The sequence below is a fragment of the Otolemur garnettii genome, unplaced genomic scaffold (assembly GCF_000181295.1).
Source record: "Otolemur garnettii isolate 467f Iridium unplaced genomic scaffold, OtoGar3 scaffold00001, whole genome shotgun sequence".
In the NCBI taxonomy this organism is placed as follows: domain Eukaryota; kingdom Metazoa; phylum Chordata; class Mammalia; order Primates; family Galagidae; genus Otolemur; species Otolemur garnettii.
In genome coordinates, this window is record NW_003852396.1 from 7,770,070 (window position 1) to 7,787,835 (window position 17,766).

Sequence of the window (17,766 nt, forward strand, 5' to 3'; positions counted from 1 at the left end):
AAAAAAATCATTGTAAAGCAAGCTTTCCTTTTCATTTTCTGTGATCTAGTGGAAGTTTGGGTGAGGCTGCCTCAGTGGCTATGAGGCAATTATCTTTTTACACTGAAAAATTTCCCATTTAGTTCTCTTGACCAGATAAGCGACGTCAGAACTGCGCTTCTGTGGAATTGATCTGGTAGCAGTGACTGGGAGGGGGATTTTGAATGTGAAGAAAGTGCAGCTGACTTAGGTCAGTGGCTATTGGAATCATTCAGGTACGGTACAAAGACAGCCTAAAATATCGCAGATATAAAGTAAATGCATTGAGAAAGGAGAGCGACGAGACAGACAGAAATAACCACAGATAAGCAGGTGTGGCAGGCTGGAGGCTGCCAGTCGGGAAGTCGGCAGCTCAGGCTGGCTCCTTCTCTGTGCCTGGGCGGGTCGGTGCCTGATACGGAAGGAAACAAAGATCAACCAAATGAGAAAAAGCAAAGGCTGTTTGTTCAGAGCTTGCTGTAGCAAGGGAGTCAGCCACTGTCCCTTGTGTTTTCTCAGAGACTCAGATGCAGGCGGAGCTTTACAGTGGGTTGAAAAGGGGAAACAAAGCGAGGTTGCTGGCGCAGGCGAACTGCCGGCGAGCTGACTAGCGTGACATCCTCCCTGAGTGGCTGGGGCTGCGCATCCTTCTCTGATTGGTCCTAAGCTGGAACTAGGGGGAAAACTGGAGGTGATATCAGTTATTAATAACTCTCGGCCATCTGGGGCCACTTGGGATAGGAGTTATTTTTTAGCTTCCTGGCTCATCACTACCGATTGTTACCTGGCACTAGCGGATTCTGACTTACAACACACTGGCCTTTTAAGCTATTTATTGTAGATAAGAGGATTGGCGTCCTGGGCAGATTATCTCAGTTTATGGGTCAAAGTTCTATTTACATATACGATTGTCCATGTGTATACTCAGCCTCTCGCTGGAAAAAGGGGGCTCTTAACTCCACGGCTTCCGCACCTCTGTAATGGACAGAAAGTCCTGGGTATTTCCTTGGATGAATGAACGACCTCTTCTTTTGCTACCCACATAGTCTCTGCTTACACTCTAGAATTCATAAATGCTTAATCCTGAAGGTTACATTTCTTCACACACTTGTAACTAGTAACGCTCCTTGCCCTGACAAATACGTGGTAATGGTCCACGGCACTCCTTTGCCACAGCTCTGAGACACCTCCTCTTCTTCTGAGTCACGACCTCATTAATGGACCCGATCCAAAGGATGTGCCACATTATGTAAGAATGACAGCATGAAAGTTGGCGTTGTGGTAACAGCTAACATTAGGTGGGATGTGTACACAGCCCCTCGGAGCTGGTGGTGTGCCGGCTTACTCCTCACTAAACCCGTGCTGGGGATGAAGGAAATCAGAATTCGGAACTGTCATTATTTGATTTAGTTTTAGGTAATTAATGATTTTGCCTCTTCTCAGAGTGTATAATGTGGTGAAACAGCAATATATACACAACTGTGCTGGCGACTGTCAGATAAAACCACCAACGAGGGTCTCACAGGTTACATAGATTATGTCTAATCTGTACACCCACGTTGCCACTAAGGTATAGATTAGTGTCTCCATTTCACAAATAAAGAAATTGAAGCTCCAGAAAAGTTAAAATATCTGTTCAAATCCTCATGGACACTGTCTGTTTTCACTCTGGGGGGCTCCTCTCCTGACTTCTCTCCCCCCTTGTCAAGCCGGGTCTTTCCTGCTCGTCATCTGCCACTCCTCTTGCCCAGATGTGACGCAATTAGGACACACATCTCTGAGCAGTCACCATGTGTCACTCAGATTCAAAAATACAGGAGGCCTCATCGCTCACTCAGCTTGGTGAATGTTCCAAATCTTGGGAAAAGGAAAAAAACCCTGCTGGCTGTGAATTCCTAAGCGCTTGTCAATAAAATCCAGCTCTAAGCTTCTGAGCACACACACACCATCCAGTACCTTTTTGTGATTTGAGACAAATTTCACAATCCTTATTTTTCCTTTGAAAGTCATATTTTATTTAATTACTAGATGGGAACATGCTGTTCAAAGTCATGAATTTAGAGCTTAAGTGGAAAAACTTCTCTTCAGACCTCACTTACGGATACAGCTTCCTTAAGATATTTGTATGGCAACTTGACTACTCCAAAAAGTATAGAAGAGGAGCGGGATTTTTGATGTTGATAATTTATTAACCATATTATCTTGTCCCTAGTAACTGGGCCAAATAACAAATACTACTCCTTGTCAGTTAAAAAAATTATCAGCCGAAAGAATCAAAGGGTTATAATTGAAAGTATGAATTTTGATGATAAACAGTCTCCAGTTAGAATCCTAGTTTCTGTACCTACTACCTCTGTGACACTAAACAAATTCCTTGTCTTCTCTATACTCCTTTTTTTTCAGACTAAAAAATGGTAATAACCATGTCTTACATATAAAGTGCTGGAAATATAACAAACATGATTTTTTTTTTTTGAGACAGAGTCTCACTATGTTGCCCTTGGTAGAGTGCTGTGGCATCACAGCTCACAGCAACCTCAAACTCTTGGGCTTAAGTGATTCCCTTGCCTCAGTCTCACAAGTAGCTGGGACTACAGGTGCCCACAACAATGCCCGGTTATTTTTTGTTGCAGTTGTCATATTGTTAACTGTCTCAGGCTGGGTTCCAACCCGCCAGTCTCAGTGTATGTGGCTGGCGTGGTAACCACTGTGCTACTGGTGCTAAGCCTATAACACACATTATTATTCATAACACTTAGACATCTAGAAGGATAGCAAAAAATTAGGTGACAGAATTTCTAATTTTGGATAGTCTTTAATGTCTGGGAATGAAGGAACTGAGAGGATGGTGACTACATGGGTTCTCTACCTTCTCTGCAATTCAGAATGGTTATTAGGCTAGGAATTGACCGAGCAGGAAGACAGCAGTGAAACTGGGAATTCTGGGTCCAGGGGAAGCTGAGGTGAGAAGCAGCAGCGTCAGAGACTTCACCGATGTTAACTCCCAGAACACCCTAAGAGGCAGGTGTTATTTTCCCTGAAATTCAAAAAGGTCAACTACCTTGCTTGAGATCACAGAGTGGGTTTTAGATAAGATTCTCTAACTTGTTGGTCTCATAGACTTTGTAGGACCACCCACGGCCCAGAACTCTGCCTGTCAAGGTATCTGGAGCAGGTGAAGAGACAAGCCACCCCTTCACTTCCTGCAGCGTCAAAGTGACATGCTCTGAAGGAACCTTTCAACATGAAACAACCTCAGTCTTAATAAAACCTACTTTTCAATGCATTGCTGGGTTTGTAGGAGTTAATGGAAACCTCTGGGGGCTCCCCTAGTTCCCCTACACTTGCATACACACACACACAGAGAGAGAGAGAGAGAGAGAGAGAGAGAGAGAGAATAAAGGGAAACCAGATTAAAAATGAGAAAGCAGCCAGCCAAGAACAAATATCCCCCAAGGGCAGACTCTTTTATCAGAAAGACCTTGGCAATGCTCCTTCTTGAGCAATCAGCTAAACAGGGGTATTACATCTAAGCCTCCTGCTGAAAACCCTAGAAAGAGACAAAAGTAGTCCCACTGCACTCCATTTCCCAGAGGAAAAATAATGTTCCCGAGACTGACACCACCACAGAGCTCTTTTTTTTTTTTTTTTTTTTTAACATCAGATTAGTATGAGTGTACAGACCATTAGGTTCCGGTGTTTGCGTTTATTAGGTAATGTCCCTATTGTAGTTGTGCCCCTCACCCAGAAGGTGTGTCATTAGGTGAGAACACACCATCCCCCACCCCAGCTTTTCCCTCCTAACTTGAATTAAATTGAGTTTTTCTCTTGCACACACAGAACTCCTAAGATATTTTAAAGATTTTATTTGAAAAGTCAAGTAAAATGCAAAGCCTTATAGAATGGAATGTCAGCCATTTTGACTTTAGTGGATTTTTTTCTACTTTATAGATCTGAAATGCAGAATTTTGTGATAGTTGATAACATAGATTCTAGGTTCAGACTGCCTGCCTTTGAACCACAGCTCCAAGGCAAGATGACCTTGATCAAGTCAAACTCTTGATGGTTCAGTTTCTTCACCTAAAAAGTGAGAATGAGAATATGACCTCATGTTTATCATGAGGATCAAGTGAGCGGTTTTTATTTTAGTCTTTGTGTGTATGTAGCACTTAGAACAGTGCCTGGCACATACTCAACATTTAGGGACTTGTTTAACAAAATTAAAACACATAACACACATGGAGCTAACGGGAGGAAACGTTCATATGTTAAGTCTTGAGAGTTCATGATAGTGACGGGTGCACTCAGGTATTTATTCCTATTCTGTCACCATGTAGGTGAAACTAGTTTCTTCCGAATTACCTAAAGCCAAAGACAATTCAACTTAGCTACCATTCAGTGTTCCTGGGTTGCTGATCCTATAGGAAAGTTTCTTCTTTTGAAGGAAATGTAGCGTCTGGTTATCTGTAGAGAGTAACATTTGCCCTAGTGGCAACTGGATCGTACTGTTAGTGAAGTCAGCTTTAGGATTATTACATGAAGGAGCACGTTTTTCAGCTGAGAATCAATCTAAGGTGTGAAAAACAAAGAATTCCATCCCCGTCTACTGTCTCAGCCTCACATTTCCCCTGATCTCAGCTCATTGCACTGGTCAAGAATGACCATTTGGCCAAAAATGGACTTAACCATTTCTTAGATCGATTAGCAGTGTCTGCCAATCAGTGGAAAACTAGAAGTCTTCCGCAGACCCATCAGCTGTTCCTGAGAACTTTGCAGGGTGTGTGACCCAGAGGCTGGAGGACTATATGTCAGGGAAGTGGAAAAAATTCACAGCATGTTCACCATCCTTTGTGCTGCTTTTCACAGTAAACATATGAGGCGGGGGCCACTGACAGTTCCTCCGAAATTTTAGGAAGCTCAAATTTAATCACTTGTCAACATGGAGCAGCAATTTCATGGGCCACATCTTGAGACTTGGCTGTGAATTTTACATAATGAAGAGTTCCTACTTCATCCTGTCTCCTCTCTAGTCTTGTGCTCCTGCACTGTATGTACTCCCTGGGTCACATGCAGCCTAGGGGATGCTTTTTTGTCTTGAGACCAAGGATACACATGCAGCCTTATGTCAGTGACCAAAAGAAACCTATGCTTTTTTTCCCCCACCTGCCCTGCTTCTATTCAACCCTGGGTACACACAGACAGATGTGTTTTATTTAAGAGTAGATCCAGAGTTATTTTCAAAGCACGTATTCTGTTTTTCAAGAAAAAAATAGAAACCAAATACTTTCTTTCAAAGTTTTTATTTGAGAAAAAAATTAATTTATTATATTAAATATATAAAGCTAGGGAAATAATTAATTTAATATATTTAATGTATTAAGCTTAATTTAATTGAATATTTTAAGCTAGAGAAATAATTATGATCTCTCCATCCAAGGATGTTAGGAACCAATTTGTAAAGCATTCTCCACAAAGTATTCTCTTGGTGGCCTTTAAAGGTGTCTGTTTTCAAACTTAATAGTAGAGTCAAGCAAAATTGACAATGAGGACTTTCAAAATAAAAAAAAAAATTTACCTAAGCATTTACTATGGCCTGTAGACTCAACCTTGTTTTATGACCCACGATCACTATGTAATGGTACACAGAACACACAGCGAGTGTGCAATAAATACTCAGTTGCTGAAGGGAACTGGCAAACACCATCAGTGATTCTGGTCCTGACAACCAAACCAACTATTGCTTTTCATGATCTTGGTGACACGATGGTATAGGGAATCATATTCAAACTGGGTAGGTCCTTGGAAGAAATAGTAGTATCCTGAAAATGAAAACAAATTAAATCATGTAATTCTCCTCTGAGAATTAAACATAAACACAGAAACAGATATGTTTTTATAAATTATCTGGATTAGGTAAGATGTGACTTGAGAATACAAATGTTGCGACCCTGTAGCTGTGTATCTTGTCCCCATATATCTCCCCACAGCAAGTCACAGTCCAAGTGAAGAACTCAAAGAAGAGAATATTGGGTTCAGATTAGGGCACATAGGGGCCTTTATTTAAAAAAATATACACCAGGGGAAAAATAAAAACAAAAAAACCTGGGCCCAGTGACCGACTGCTTAGGCTAGCTTTGCTTGAAGGCACACACACAAATTCAAGCCTTTGTCACCCCACTTTCAGCCCCACTGCATCAGAGCCTGTGAGGGCAGAAGGGGCTGGAAAAAAGGTCAATGACATGAGGTCCACGAAAGAGTGGGCATCTGGGCTTGCCTGAGTCTGGCCTGCCGTGTGTGCACATACACACATAGTGCCCCCAATGTGCCAGAGGAAATTTCAGAGACTCAGGAACATGGGAAATAACACCAATCCCATCCCGCACTGCAGACCACTCTGAGAATGCCCCATCCACACCCAGCCCTGCTCAGTCCAGCCAGCATGTGTGGAGCCAAGTACAGAGTGAGTTTCCCCTCTGTGGTCCCATGGAGAAGAGTCCAGTCCCTTTCTGAAGTGGAGACCCATTCTCTGATCTTGTTTAAAAATGGGATTCCTAGCCAGGAAAGGTGGCTCACACCTGTAATTCTACCATTCTGGGAGCCTGAGGCAAGTGGATTGTTTGAGTATAGGAGTTCCAGACCAGTGAGACCCCCATCTCTACTAAAGATAGAAAAACTAGCCAGGTGTCGTGATGGGTACCTATAGTCCCAGCCACTCGGGAGGCTGAGACAGGTTGCTGTGAGCTATGATGACGCCACAACACTCTACCCAGAATGACAGAGTGAGACTCTGTCTCACAAATTAAAAATATAAATATAAATATAAATATAAATGATTTCTAGTATCTTCATGGTTCCCTAATCTACTTACTGTTTTCAGAATAGAAGACTGCATCAACTTTAGGCCCAATTCCTGGGAAGTACTTGGTAATTAATCTGGGATAACCAGGATCCATGAACTGTCTCCTCTCATCATACCTGAGCAAAAAAAAAAAAAAAAAGCCCAGCAGGAATCCATCAGAAAACAAATTCCATGGCATGAACCGCAAACCCACCTTCTTCTCTCCTAAAGGACGATGAAGAAAACCGAGGCCCTGAACAGTTCACTGACTTCTGACACCCATGCTCCCGACTCTGCTGAGTCTTTTTCTCTAGGAGCCAACAATGTCTCCACCAGTGTTCAGTCCTCCTTCCCAGAGGCTGGCATGGAAAGTGACTTGGTACATGCCCCACTGACCAGTCACTTAGCTTCCTGTTATCACCTTATTTTGGAAGCTTTCCATGGAGGCAAAAGTCACTATTTCCCCCAGGAGATAATAGATGGGCTAAGGATTTTAAGAGCCAGGAAGCCAAAAGGTTCTAAACACACACATCAGGGACAAATTGAAAAGAAACTCTTTTATTTCTAGGCCATATAGTCAAGTCCCAGTTTCTCTCCTAAATTCTCTTTCACTAGTGAATAAAAAGAGCAGCTGTGTTTCTCTCTAGACTCCTAATGGCGATGAAATCTACGTATCCTTCTCATTTCATTCACTTCTCCAGATTTTAATACTCACTCAGCACTGTCCCATGGGCCTTTAAGGGAAAGAAAAATCTTGGGCCATGTGGAAGCAGAAAACAAAATAGAGCCACTGGTCAGAGTTGAAATATTAATGTTAATAATGACAAGCTGCAATCAACTGTGTTCCTTTGCCAGCTCTTCAGAAAGTCTTATTTGCTGACACCAAAAACTTTGTTTTTCAAACAGGGCTAAGGGTTGACGAACAAATTCAAGGCCTGAGTATGTGGTATGCAATTGGAAATAGATGTTGAATTTTAAAGGTTTAAGGAGAAACATAATAATATAACTTTCCTAACATGTTCTGTTTTGCCCCATGCCAGCCATACAAGCAATCTGGGATTTGACTGGTTTACTCAGAAGAGGGGATAGGACCCTGTCCACTTTCAGCATTTAGACAGTTGAGACAAAAGGAGTCAGACACTCAAATGAGCTCTGGTCCTCACTGGGTTATCTGCTTTCCTATAAGAGAAGACTTTGCAGGATCTCCTGTCCCCCAGAAGGTGGTTTCCTCATTTTGTCTTTTGGTGCAGTGATTATGATCATGGAAAGGAGTCTGGCTATCCATACACTCTCCAAACTTGTCTTTGGACTAAATACCAGGTCTCATACATCCGCAACACTATTTTTCAGTGTTCTTCCACTATGATTATTAATAACATGACATTTTATTTAAAGAGTTCATATATATGTACATATATATAGAAAATGTACTATGTCATGTTTCGGGAACCAACAGTACAGAGAAAAAAACTAGGTTGACAATAATTATTTCACTCCTATGTTCTCTTGATCCCTCTCCCAGGCAGGTCAAAGATCTTTGGGAACTAGCCTGGAAGGGCTACCTTCTGGAGAACCCCATCCCGTGCCTGTTTCACAAACCATTGAAGCTCACCTCCAATATTGGTCATCAACAAAGAAGTAGGTCTTATGATGAAGTGGGTTAAAAACAGCTGCATCAATTTTTTTCACAGAGTCAGGGAAACCCAAAGAATGTATGCTCTTGGGATAATTTGGTTGTGGTCTTAAATAGCTGATTAGCCAGTACTTGTCATCTGTGAAGACAAAGAAAAAAGGGTACATTGGAATTGTATAGAAAAAATAATAAACATACTGACTTAATACAAATAATACCATTCCCTTCCCACAGTTCGAAAGGTACTCTGTGTCATTCTTACACATTGTCCATCTCCTATGGCTCCATGTTTTCTCACCATCTTATAGTTTACAATTTTTTTCCAAAAGTAACATGCATTCCAATGTATTTACACTATTTTATCTTACAGGTCAGAGCCATTAATAGAATTCAGAGAATTTTTTTGTGGAGGTTTATAAAAAATAGTAATATTTATCAGCAGTAGACTCAATGGCAAAATTGAGAATTGTAATTACCTTTAAAAAGAAAAACTTGATTTCTGGCTGCAATTTCATAAGCAGCTTGAATGCCAGATGGCAAGGTTGGCCATAAGGAAGAAAGCAAACTAGTACTTGTCTCTGGTCTCTCAGGAACCTTCCACCAGAAGAACCTGCCACGAAAGACATTTTCCACGCTAAATATCATAGTAGACTACAGAATCCTGGAACATGATGGGAAGGAAGGGTGAAAAGACTCAGCATTTCTTTCCATTATCTTCACATTCTGTTCCAATGATGTCTGTGTTGGAGCCCACAAGGAAAAGATGTTAATCAATTTTTTATCATTAACAAAGACTTTTGAGCTAGGCATGGTGGCTCACACCTGTAATCCTAGCACTCTGGGAAGCCAAGGCAGGTGGATTGCCTGAGTTCAGCCTGAACAAGAGAGAGACCCCATCTCTAAAAATAGCTTAATGTTGTGGTGGGCACCTGTAATCCGAGCTACTTGGGAGGCTGAGGCCAGAGGATCACTTGAGCCCAAGAGTTTGAGTTTGCTGTGAGCTGTGATGCCATGGACTCTACCAAGGGTAACAAAGTGAGACTGTCTCAAAAAATCCAAAACAACTTTTAATAGGCCACCTGGAAATACGCTAGAGTTTGGGACTGAGGGATCTAAATTCCTAATCTGGCCCTACAATCCATTCACCCGTTGTATAAACTAAACGAGGTCACCTAATCTCCAGTGTCTCAGTTTCATAATCTCAAAAGTGGAGAATATGTATCCTATTTAGGAAATATTTTTCTTCCCACTACCTCTCCCCTTTGTCATTATCTGTTTCAATCTGTGTTCCACAACAGAAATCACAAGTCATCCTGGAATTCTCTGTAACCAAGAAATCAAGTCTTCTATATAAGTACTTCCTTGCAGCCTTAGTTTAAGACTTCATCGTTTTTATCTTTGATTAAAATAAACTGGCTTCTCTGCTTTCTGTTCTCTAATTCTCCAATCCACTGCAAATCCATCTTGACACACTAGTTTCTAGTAAAAACACAAATCTAATCATACCATTCACCTGTTTCAAAAGCTCTAGGATCTCTCCCTTGCCTACAGAATTAAGTCCAAGTCCTTGCTCACAAGTTTTACCTACTTCATTTTCCATCCTTGGAAATCTATTCTCTGACCAAAACATCTAACAATGGATTCTTTAATATTTATTAGATTTGAAAATGATCTCACTTGTCTTTAAAGAAAAAGATTTTGTCTCCCACTGTAGTGACAGCATCAAAACTCAAATCGGGATCACACATATCTGATTTTGGACGGTCGGGATTTGGCATGGGTTGGCGTTCTGGGCCTCCTGAAAATACATTTAAAGAAGCATTAGGAAAAGAAATCTTCATTTTAGTTCCTAAGAGGAAGAGCTATTATTTTTAAAACATCCAACGTTCTTAACGAAAATTCCATAAAAATCAATTTAAGTTTTCTGTAACATTCATAGGAAGCAGAGTCTTTTTTCATATGGGTGCAATATCATGGAGGAAAAAAACTGATCACTTTTCCTTTTCTTTTCCAGCTAGATTGTTTTTTCTGTGGGCCTTATTCAACAATAGTGTTTGAGGGGAGCAAGAACACCGGAATTGAGGCCTCAGGTTCTGCCTCTGGTTCTTGCCCTCATCCGTAAGATGAAGATGTTAGCTGTGCTACCTACCTCACAGGGATCCTATGACGCTCTGAAGGAAAAACATATATTACAGTGTTAACCAAATGTAAATATTATCAGACTATTCATAAGAGTATATTATTATGCAAAATGACAAAGCAATTCAACTCACCATAGAGGGACTGAATGCCCCGTATGTCATCATCAGAGAGACGAAATCTGTTAGGGTCAACATAACTATAGGTGGGGAACATTATGGCATTTTTGTCATTGGAATGGCCGAGACCCAAGGAATGGCCAAACTCGTGAACAGCAACAAGGAACAAGTTTGTGCCTAAGAGGAAACAAACCAAAAGGGGTAAAGCAGTGAACCAATCATCATCTTGTGACAATAACACAACATCTGACACAGTGAAAAAGAAGATGTTAGCTGTGCTACCTACCTCACGGGACACCGTTTACTTATTCCCCACCTTCTTGAACAGGGTTCCTCACACTCAGCACTACTGACAATACAGGCCAGATGATTGCTGCTAAGGCTGTCCTGTGCATTATGTGAGTTATCCTAGAAAAAGTGCTACCCTCCTCATTATTGGATATCACTACAGTCACCAGGTGACAAACAGGAGTACTTCAAAGGAGTACTCAAATAGAGCTACTCAGCAATGAGAGATGTAACACTTTTTCCAGGAGGAGTTTGCAAACTTTATTGACCTTGCAGATGTTTGGAAATCTCCAGTTTTACCACTAAATGCAAGTAGCAAATCCCCCTTTAGTTTTGACAACCAAAATATATCTCCAGCCTTGTCTAATGTCCCCTTGGGGGCAGAATCGCCTCCAGTTGAGGATCATTATGCTCATGGTCAAATGAATTTAGTTCTGTTGTGAAAATTCCTAGAACAATTCACAGCTGCGTGCTACAGTTTTCATTGCTTTTAAACCATTCTCAACTCCCTTGACTCCATTCTGTTTTTAGTCTTGATCAGGCTAGAGTCGATACAGAAAAGTCTTTAGTAACCATCCTTTTCTAAACCCAAATACAAGGCCATCATTAAATTTCACGTTGGGTGAGTCACTGAGAAATGTATCACATTATGCCTAATCCTCCCACAACTGAAAGGATGCCACCACGCTCTTCACTTACAGATGAGGAAATTGTATTCAGTAAGATTAATTGACCAAACGGAGTTTGAGCCAAGATTCAAATCCAAATTTCTTGTCTCTAAAGCTTATGCTTCTACTACACATGATTCTAAATAACATTAGCATCAACATCTATAATTTAGACATATTTAAACTCACAACTTATAGTCATGCCTGTTCATTTTTTCTGTATGTCTAGAGAATTCCCTTTTGTAAGTAAGAGATGGGAGGGGAGTATATCTCTTTTCCCAAATTTCTCAATTTGCAGATTTACAAACTCCTGACTTTTTTTGTGTGTTCTAATTCAATGCCTTCATTTTTTCCCCTTTCTTTTTCTAAGACAAACTTCAGCTCAGAAGAACTGACTTGCCCGTCATCATACACCACTTTGCTGCAGAGCTTGGCCTTAAAATACTCTCCCGAACCCCAGTGCAGTCCCGCAACTAACTCAGAGCTACTTTCATTTCTTCTCTTACCAGAAAGAAGAAGCAAAGGCTCAGTCTTTACTGGGAAGAGTAAACAAAGCTGTTATAATTTCACCTTAACCTAAATTTATCTTAGTCTGAATTCCCTTAACACTCCTACAAACTGCCGCCATTGGTCTTCTTCTCAGAATAATGGATTTCTATATATCGTGTCCTTTTCACGTTGCATTCAAACACCCCATCACCCGACATCATAACAGAAACTCAGCAAACATTGACCTCATTGTTCGTTTAATTTACTCAGTCAAAAAAATCAGACTGAAAATGAACATTTTAAGCTAGAATTTAATAAATTTTTGAAACCATCGAATCAAGTCAATTAAAAAATAAGGCAGCAAAGGATGGAGACTTTACATCCTTCATGTTCACATGGATGGAGCTGGAGAATGTTCTCCTGAGCAAAGTATCACAAGAATGGAGGAAAAAGTATCCAATGTACACACCCCTATTATGAAACTAATTTATACCTTTTATATGAAAGCTATAACCAAATAGCCTAAGAATATGGGGAGGGGGAGGGAGAAGGGAGGGGGGAATGGGTGGAGGGAGGAGGTTTGGAGGGATCACTTCTGAGGTTTATCTTATAGGGGTACAGGTGAATCTTTCTAAGAGTAGAAGGTGAACGTTTTAAAGCAATAACTGAGAAAATGACATGAAGGCTGTGTTGAGCAGTTTGATGGAAGTATTTCAGATTGCATGTGAAAACCCCACACTGTACCCCAGAAGTGCATTAATGTACATAGTTACCATTCAATAAAAAAAAAGAAAGAAAGAAAGAAAGAAAAATAAGGCAGCACAGACAGTTGGCAAGCATGTGTTGGGTTGGAAATACATGTTCTTGGCCAGCTTTTCTACAAACTAGGTACCAACATGTTGGTCTTAATTACTTTTTAAAGGTCGTCATAATTCCAAAAACATTCTTTGAGGCCAACCAGCACAAGTCTCTCATTTCAGGTGAAGAGAATACAATCTCCAAATAACCTTAGATCAAATTTAGACACATTTCACATGTTTGGCTAGTACCCAATCCTACATCATCTGTCTTCTGACAATACAAAAGTCCTCTTCTCATCAAAAATTGGGTAAGCCTTAGGCTGTGTTAGACTGAAACCAATAACTGTTCTGGTGAACACAGTGTCTATAAAAGTATTGCCAGCCAGTGCATGGATGACAGCCGGAGAGAGGGGGTGCTGAGGAGAGCATATCCTTGGTGCCTTTCTTCCCACTTACTTTCCACGTGAGGGAGTCACGTGATACAGAATTTCCAATAGCAAGTTTAGGAAAGCTCTGACATGATGGTTTGAATTTCCTTCATGCTATTCCCCCAAATAACCGGAGAGCTTAGTTAACCTCGTCCCAACTGTCTGAGGGAGATGCTGAGTTACAGCCTCTTTGCAAATGCCCCCAAGATAATAGATGATTGGTTGTTCAGTCTAAAAGACTGCATGACCATATGTATAATCTTTTTTTTACATTTTATGATTTATTTATTTATTTGTCTGTTTGTTGGGCATTCACTGAGGGTACAGAGAACCAGATTATACTGATTGCATTTGTTAGGTGAAGTCCACCTTATTACATCCTGCCTCCGAGAGGTGTGTCACACACTGTGACCCCCATATATAAAATCTTATGTTTCTCCATTCTGACCTCTAGATTCTCTATAATCTTACCATTCAATAAGTAAGCAAGGAGACAGTTATGTTAATCAGTTAGATGTAAGCATTCCACATTGTATATCAAGTCAGCACATAAATACCCCATAAATGCATTAATGTACACAGTTATGATTTAATAAAGAATTAAAAAATAATCTAAGAAATTGTCAGCATGTTGCAATCTTATCTTACAACTTTTGGCACATATAGAGTTAGTAACTGTGATTACTTTTGAGTTAATGGATTTAACTGTCAAAAAAATTATCACCTAAATAACAGCTTATACCTTTCCATACTATAGTTTTTAAGGTTCTTTTAAATTTATGCCCTTGAACTACTTCATAGCTCATAGGATCCTCAGACATCCTTAGAGTTGATCTTTAAGATAAACTAGTCTAATACCCTCAATTTATAGCAAGTGAAATTGAGACCTATACAAAGTATTAAATTTGACTGACAGGCAAAATGATGGTCAGACAAGTTTTTTCATCATATAATCACTTGTCAAAATGTATTCTGTCAAAATCAGGATATAATTTAGAATTTGTTATGGCTTTTGTTGTTTTTGTTTTTTTGTTCGCTTGGTGTTTTTGCCTACCTCTGTAATTTTTAGTCCAAAATTCATCTTCATCAAAATGTGCATCTCCTCCAAGACCAGGTGCAGGTCCAAAAGCGTGGGCTATGACTCCACCACTGCCATCAAAAGCATCGTAGTCTCCATGAGCTTTTAAAAAAGGAAAGATAATTAGTTCTTCTATATGTCCTATAGAGCTTGCCTAATAAAACAGATGAAGTCCGAGTTTCCTACCTCTGCGTGCAAAACGTATCATGATGTCAGCCTCGCCCATGTTAATCTTTCTGAATTTCAGGGGAGTCACGTTACTCCATGCTTGGAAAGCTTTCTCAATGGCATAGTCAACATCCTCATGCCTCATGTCAGGAGTGTAATTATTGATTCTTTATGAGCAAAGAGAGAAAAACATGGAAGCCATAGGTTCATTTTGTCTTTTCCCAGTATGCATTTTTGTTAGCATTGAAAGATGAACCATTTATACATCAAGTTCAGATAAGAAAAACTTGCTTCATTAAATATGAAAACAATTTTCCTCAAATAGCTTCCTCCTTAACCCAAATCTAACTTAATTTCCTCTTATTTATGACTGACAAGTCATCACTACAAGGGATTGACTCTCTTAGAGGATTACGCCTTGGCTTCTGCTCCCAGACTTGTGCATGTGTCTCCCATGGCTGCTCTGTAAACATTTCCTTGTTCTTATTTGTAGTAGATTCAGACTCCTTCTCCTTTTATTCACATCTTTTCTCCTCTGCTCTGGACTGGCAAGCCACACATCTCTTCCCGGAGTGAACAATCCTCCATTCCAGAGATAACGAATTTTAACATGGGGATATTGCTAACAATTGAGGGAGGCTACTTAACCTATTTCCAGATTTAGGGCTGTATCTAAATGGTTTCAGTTAGAAGTCAGGCCTATGGGAAAGTGGAAAAACCCATGGTGCCATAGGCCTACATTACCTGTAGGTGATGGAACGTTTATTCCACGCTCGCCTCCCCGGCATCGTGCTGAAATGATGAGCGTCGGGCACTCCACACCGAGGCAGGTGCATCGTCTCCAGAGTAGATGTGTCCAGTTGCCCTGTCACTTGTAGCCCAAAGAACTGCTGCATTTCCCGGATTTTTTCCTCCATAAAGTGTGTATCCACTTTCATTTTTGTCATTTTCTCTGTCTTAAGGTCATAAAAGTTTTCTAAGTACCTCTGGAAAAAAAAATACATTCAGTAATGCATATGCATACATGGACAAGTTTCTGCCAGGAGCTCCCCTGTGTGACTCAATGGCACACTGATACTTTGGACCCAGTAATTTGGGATATCTTACTCACAGGTTACATTATTGTTATTTGGACAGTTAATTATAATGAGGGGAAAAAAATCCTAATTTGCACTATTAAACATATGTCATAAATTATTAGCAAAAATTTTCCTGGAAGCTCAGTGTAAATACCTTTATGTTTCTGCTACAAACACATTTCTACTCTCTAAATGCTATTTTAGGCCTGACATGGTGGCTCACACCTGTGATTCCAGGACTAGGAAGACTGAGGTGGGAGGATCACCTTCGCCCAAGTATTTGAGGCTGTACTGAGCTATGATCACACCAATGCACTCCAGCCTGGGAAATAGAGCAAGACGCTGTCTATAAAAATAAATTAAATAAATAAATAAATAAATACAACTTTTGTAAAACATTGGGATAAAAGTTTCTTGCTTAAAAACTCACAACTAAACACAGTGGGTAACTATGATAAATTCAATGTTAAAATGATCTTAGAAAAGAAAGAGATCAAACTCAAACTCTTTGTATTAGCTAAAAGAAATCCTGGGTTGAAAAAACTCTGTCTTTTACAAAATTGATACAGAAATATGTGGGATGAGTGAGGGTAAAGGGAATAGGCTTAAATTACCCTGGCAGGCTAAAGTGCTTAAATTTATCAGGCCACTGTTCGAATCTCAGATTACTAATGGAAATTAAGTTTTAATGTAAAATACCACACCGGCAGTGAACTCCAATTATACTGAACTGAAATTCCTTGGCCAAAGCTTAGTAGAAGACACAAATTCACTTGCCATTTTATAACACTCTTTCAAAACCAATACCTTGTTTTTATATTCCTCTTTGGCAAAGAAAAACTTACAGCTGAAAGCAAACAGCCTCCTAAGCTTCTTGCTATTTTTCAAAAGAAAAACCAAACCGGTCAATGCAATGAACCTAAAAGACAAAAATCAGGCTGAATTAATACTAAGGTGTCATATACTTACTTGGGAAAATAGCACATCGGTTTCTGCTGGGCCTGTGCTGTTATTCAGGGGAAGAGCTCCAGAAGCAGAGACCTGCAAGACCAGTATCAATAGCAGGCACTTCATCATAGACTTCTGAATGGGTTAACTCAATCTCCTCTGTTCCTTTTCCATGCAAGTTCCTTAAATGTCCCTCTTTATATAGCTTTTAGGCCAGGCTCTATGAATGTGAAATCCTATGAGTGACTCACAGTTGGTATCATCCTTTATTTATCTCGAAACCACACAAACAAAAGCAAGAGCTTATTCAAACCAAGAATGGGTCAATTAGCATCTAACCCATCGTTCATTAAGGCAATTCCCGGGGTATTTCTTCAAAATGATAAATAAGGCCCAACGTCCACTCACCCCACAAAATAAGCCCTTGTAAAAGAAATACCACCCACCTAATATAGAAAGAGATCTTTAACTATATTTTTAGAAAGTTTAGCATTCTCAGATTTCATTACAATACTTTCCTTGTATTATAGATGAAATCAGATTTTTTAAGTAAATAAAAAAGATTAGATAAATAAAATTCTTTTCCTAAAATTGATGAATGGTCACTAATCTGAATCTAATTCCCCAGAGAACTGTGATGTAGAGATTTAATATTTAGCAAGGCAACGTTCATGACATTACCATGCTTCTGTTTGTTTTACGTGTTGTACAGGCTTGCAGCCTGATTCCACAACGTGATGTCTACGCACCCGGATAGAGAGATTTCAGAAGCAGACTTTCCCTACCTCCCAAATTGTCTAGAGTCGGCAGTGGGAGGATTAACACTTTTCAACTTAGAGGGATAAGAAAAGTTTCCTTCTGGAATCTCCTCCCTCTCAACTCAGCTGCCTTCCCCCTTGATCTAATTGTCCTATTTCCATAGAATCTGCCTCTCAGTCAATGGAAAATGTTTAAGACTGAAAACATTTAAGAGTCAAGGGATATAATTCCAGAGGCAGAATTATCAGCAATGGTGCTGTGTTGTGAGGACAGGTTCTCGTCCACACCCCCAATCCCACCACGAGTTAGTTCAT

The 17,766-nt window shown here is 40.1% G+C and overlaps 1 protein-coding gene across 1 annotated transcript; it reads right to left on the reverse strand.

Annotated features, from left to right (window-relative positions):
• Positions 1-5,721: 5,721 nt before the first annotated feature.
• On the reverse strand, positions 5,722-16,819 carry MMP12 (matrix metallopeptidase 12). The gene is made up of 10 exons (XM_003781329.1): positions 16,715-16,819; positions 15,411-15,652; positions 14,685-14,833; positions 14,475-14,600; positions 10,763-10,924; positions 10,167-10,287; positions 8,966-9,099; positions 8,469-8,628; positions 6,887-6,993; positions 5,722-5,837 (listed from the first exon to the last, which is right to left on the reverse strand). The coding sequence occupies exons 1-10, from the start codon at positions 16,817-16,819 to the stop codon at positions 5,722-5,724; spliced, it is 1,422 nt and encodes a 473-aa protein (XP_003781377.1).
• Between the last annotated feature and the right edge of the window lie 947 nt (positions 16,820-17,766).

Coding starts and splice junctions, on each gene's coding strand:
- MMP12 (XM_003781329.1), bottom strand. CDS start 16,819: ATGAAGTGCCTGCTATTGATACTGGTCTTGCAGGTCTCTGCTTCTGGA. Junction 10,288..10,762: donor GGGCATTCAGTCCCTCTATG/GTGAGTTGAATT, acceptor ATGTATTTTCAG/GAGGCCCAGAACGCCAACCC. Junction 8,629..8,965: donor TCAAGTTTTTCTTTTTAAAG/GTAATTACAATT, acceptor TTGTCTTCACAG/ATGACAAGTACTGGCTAATC.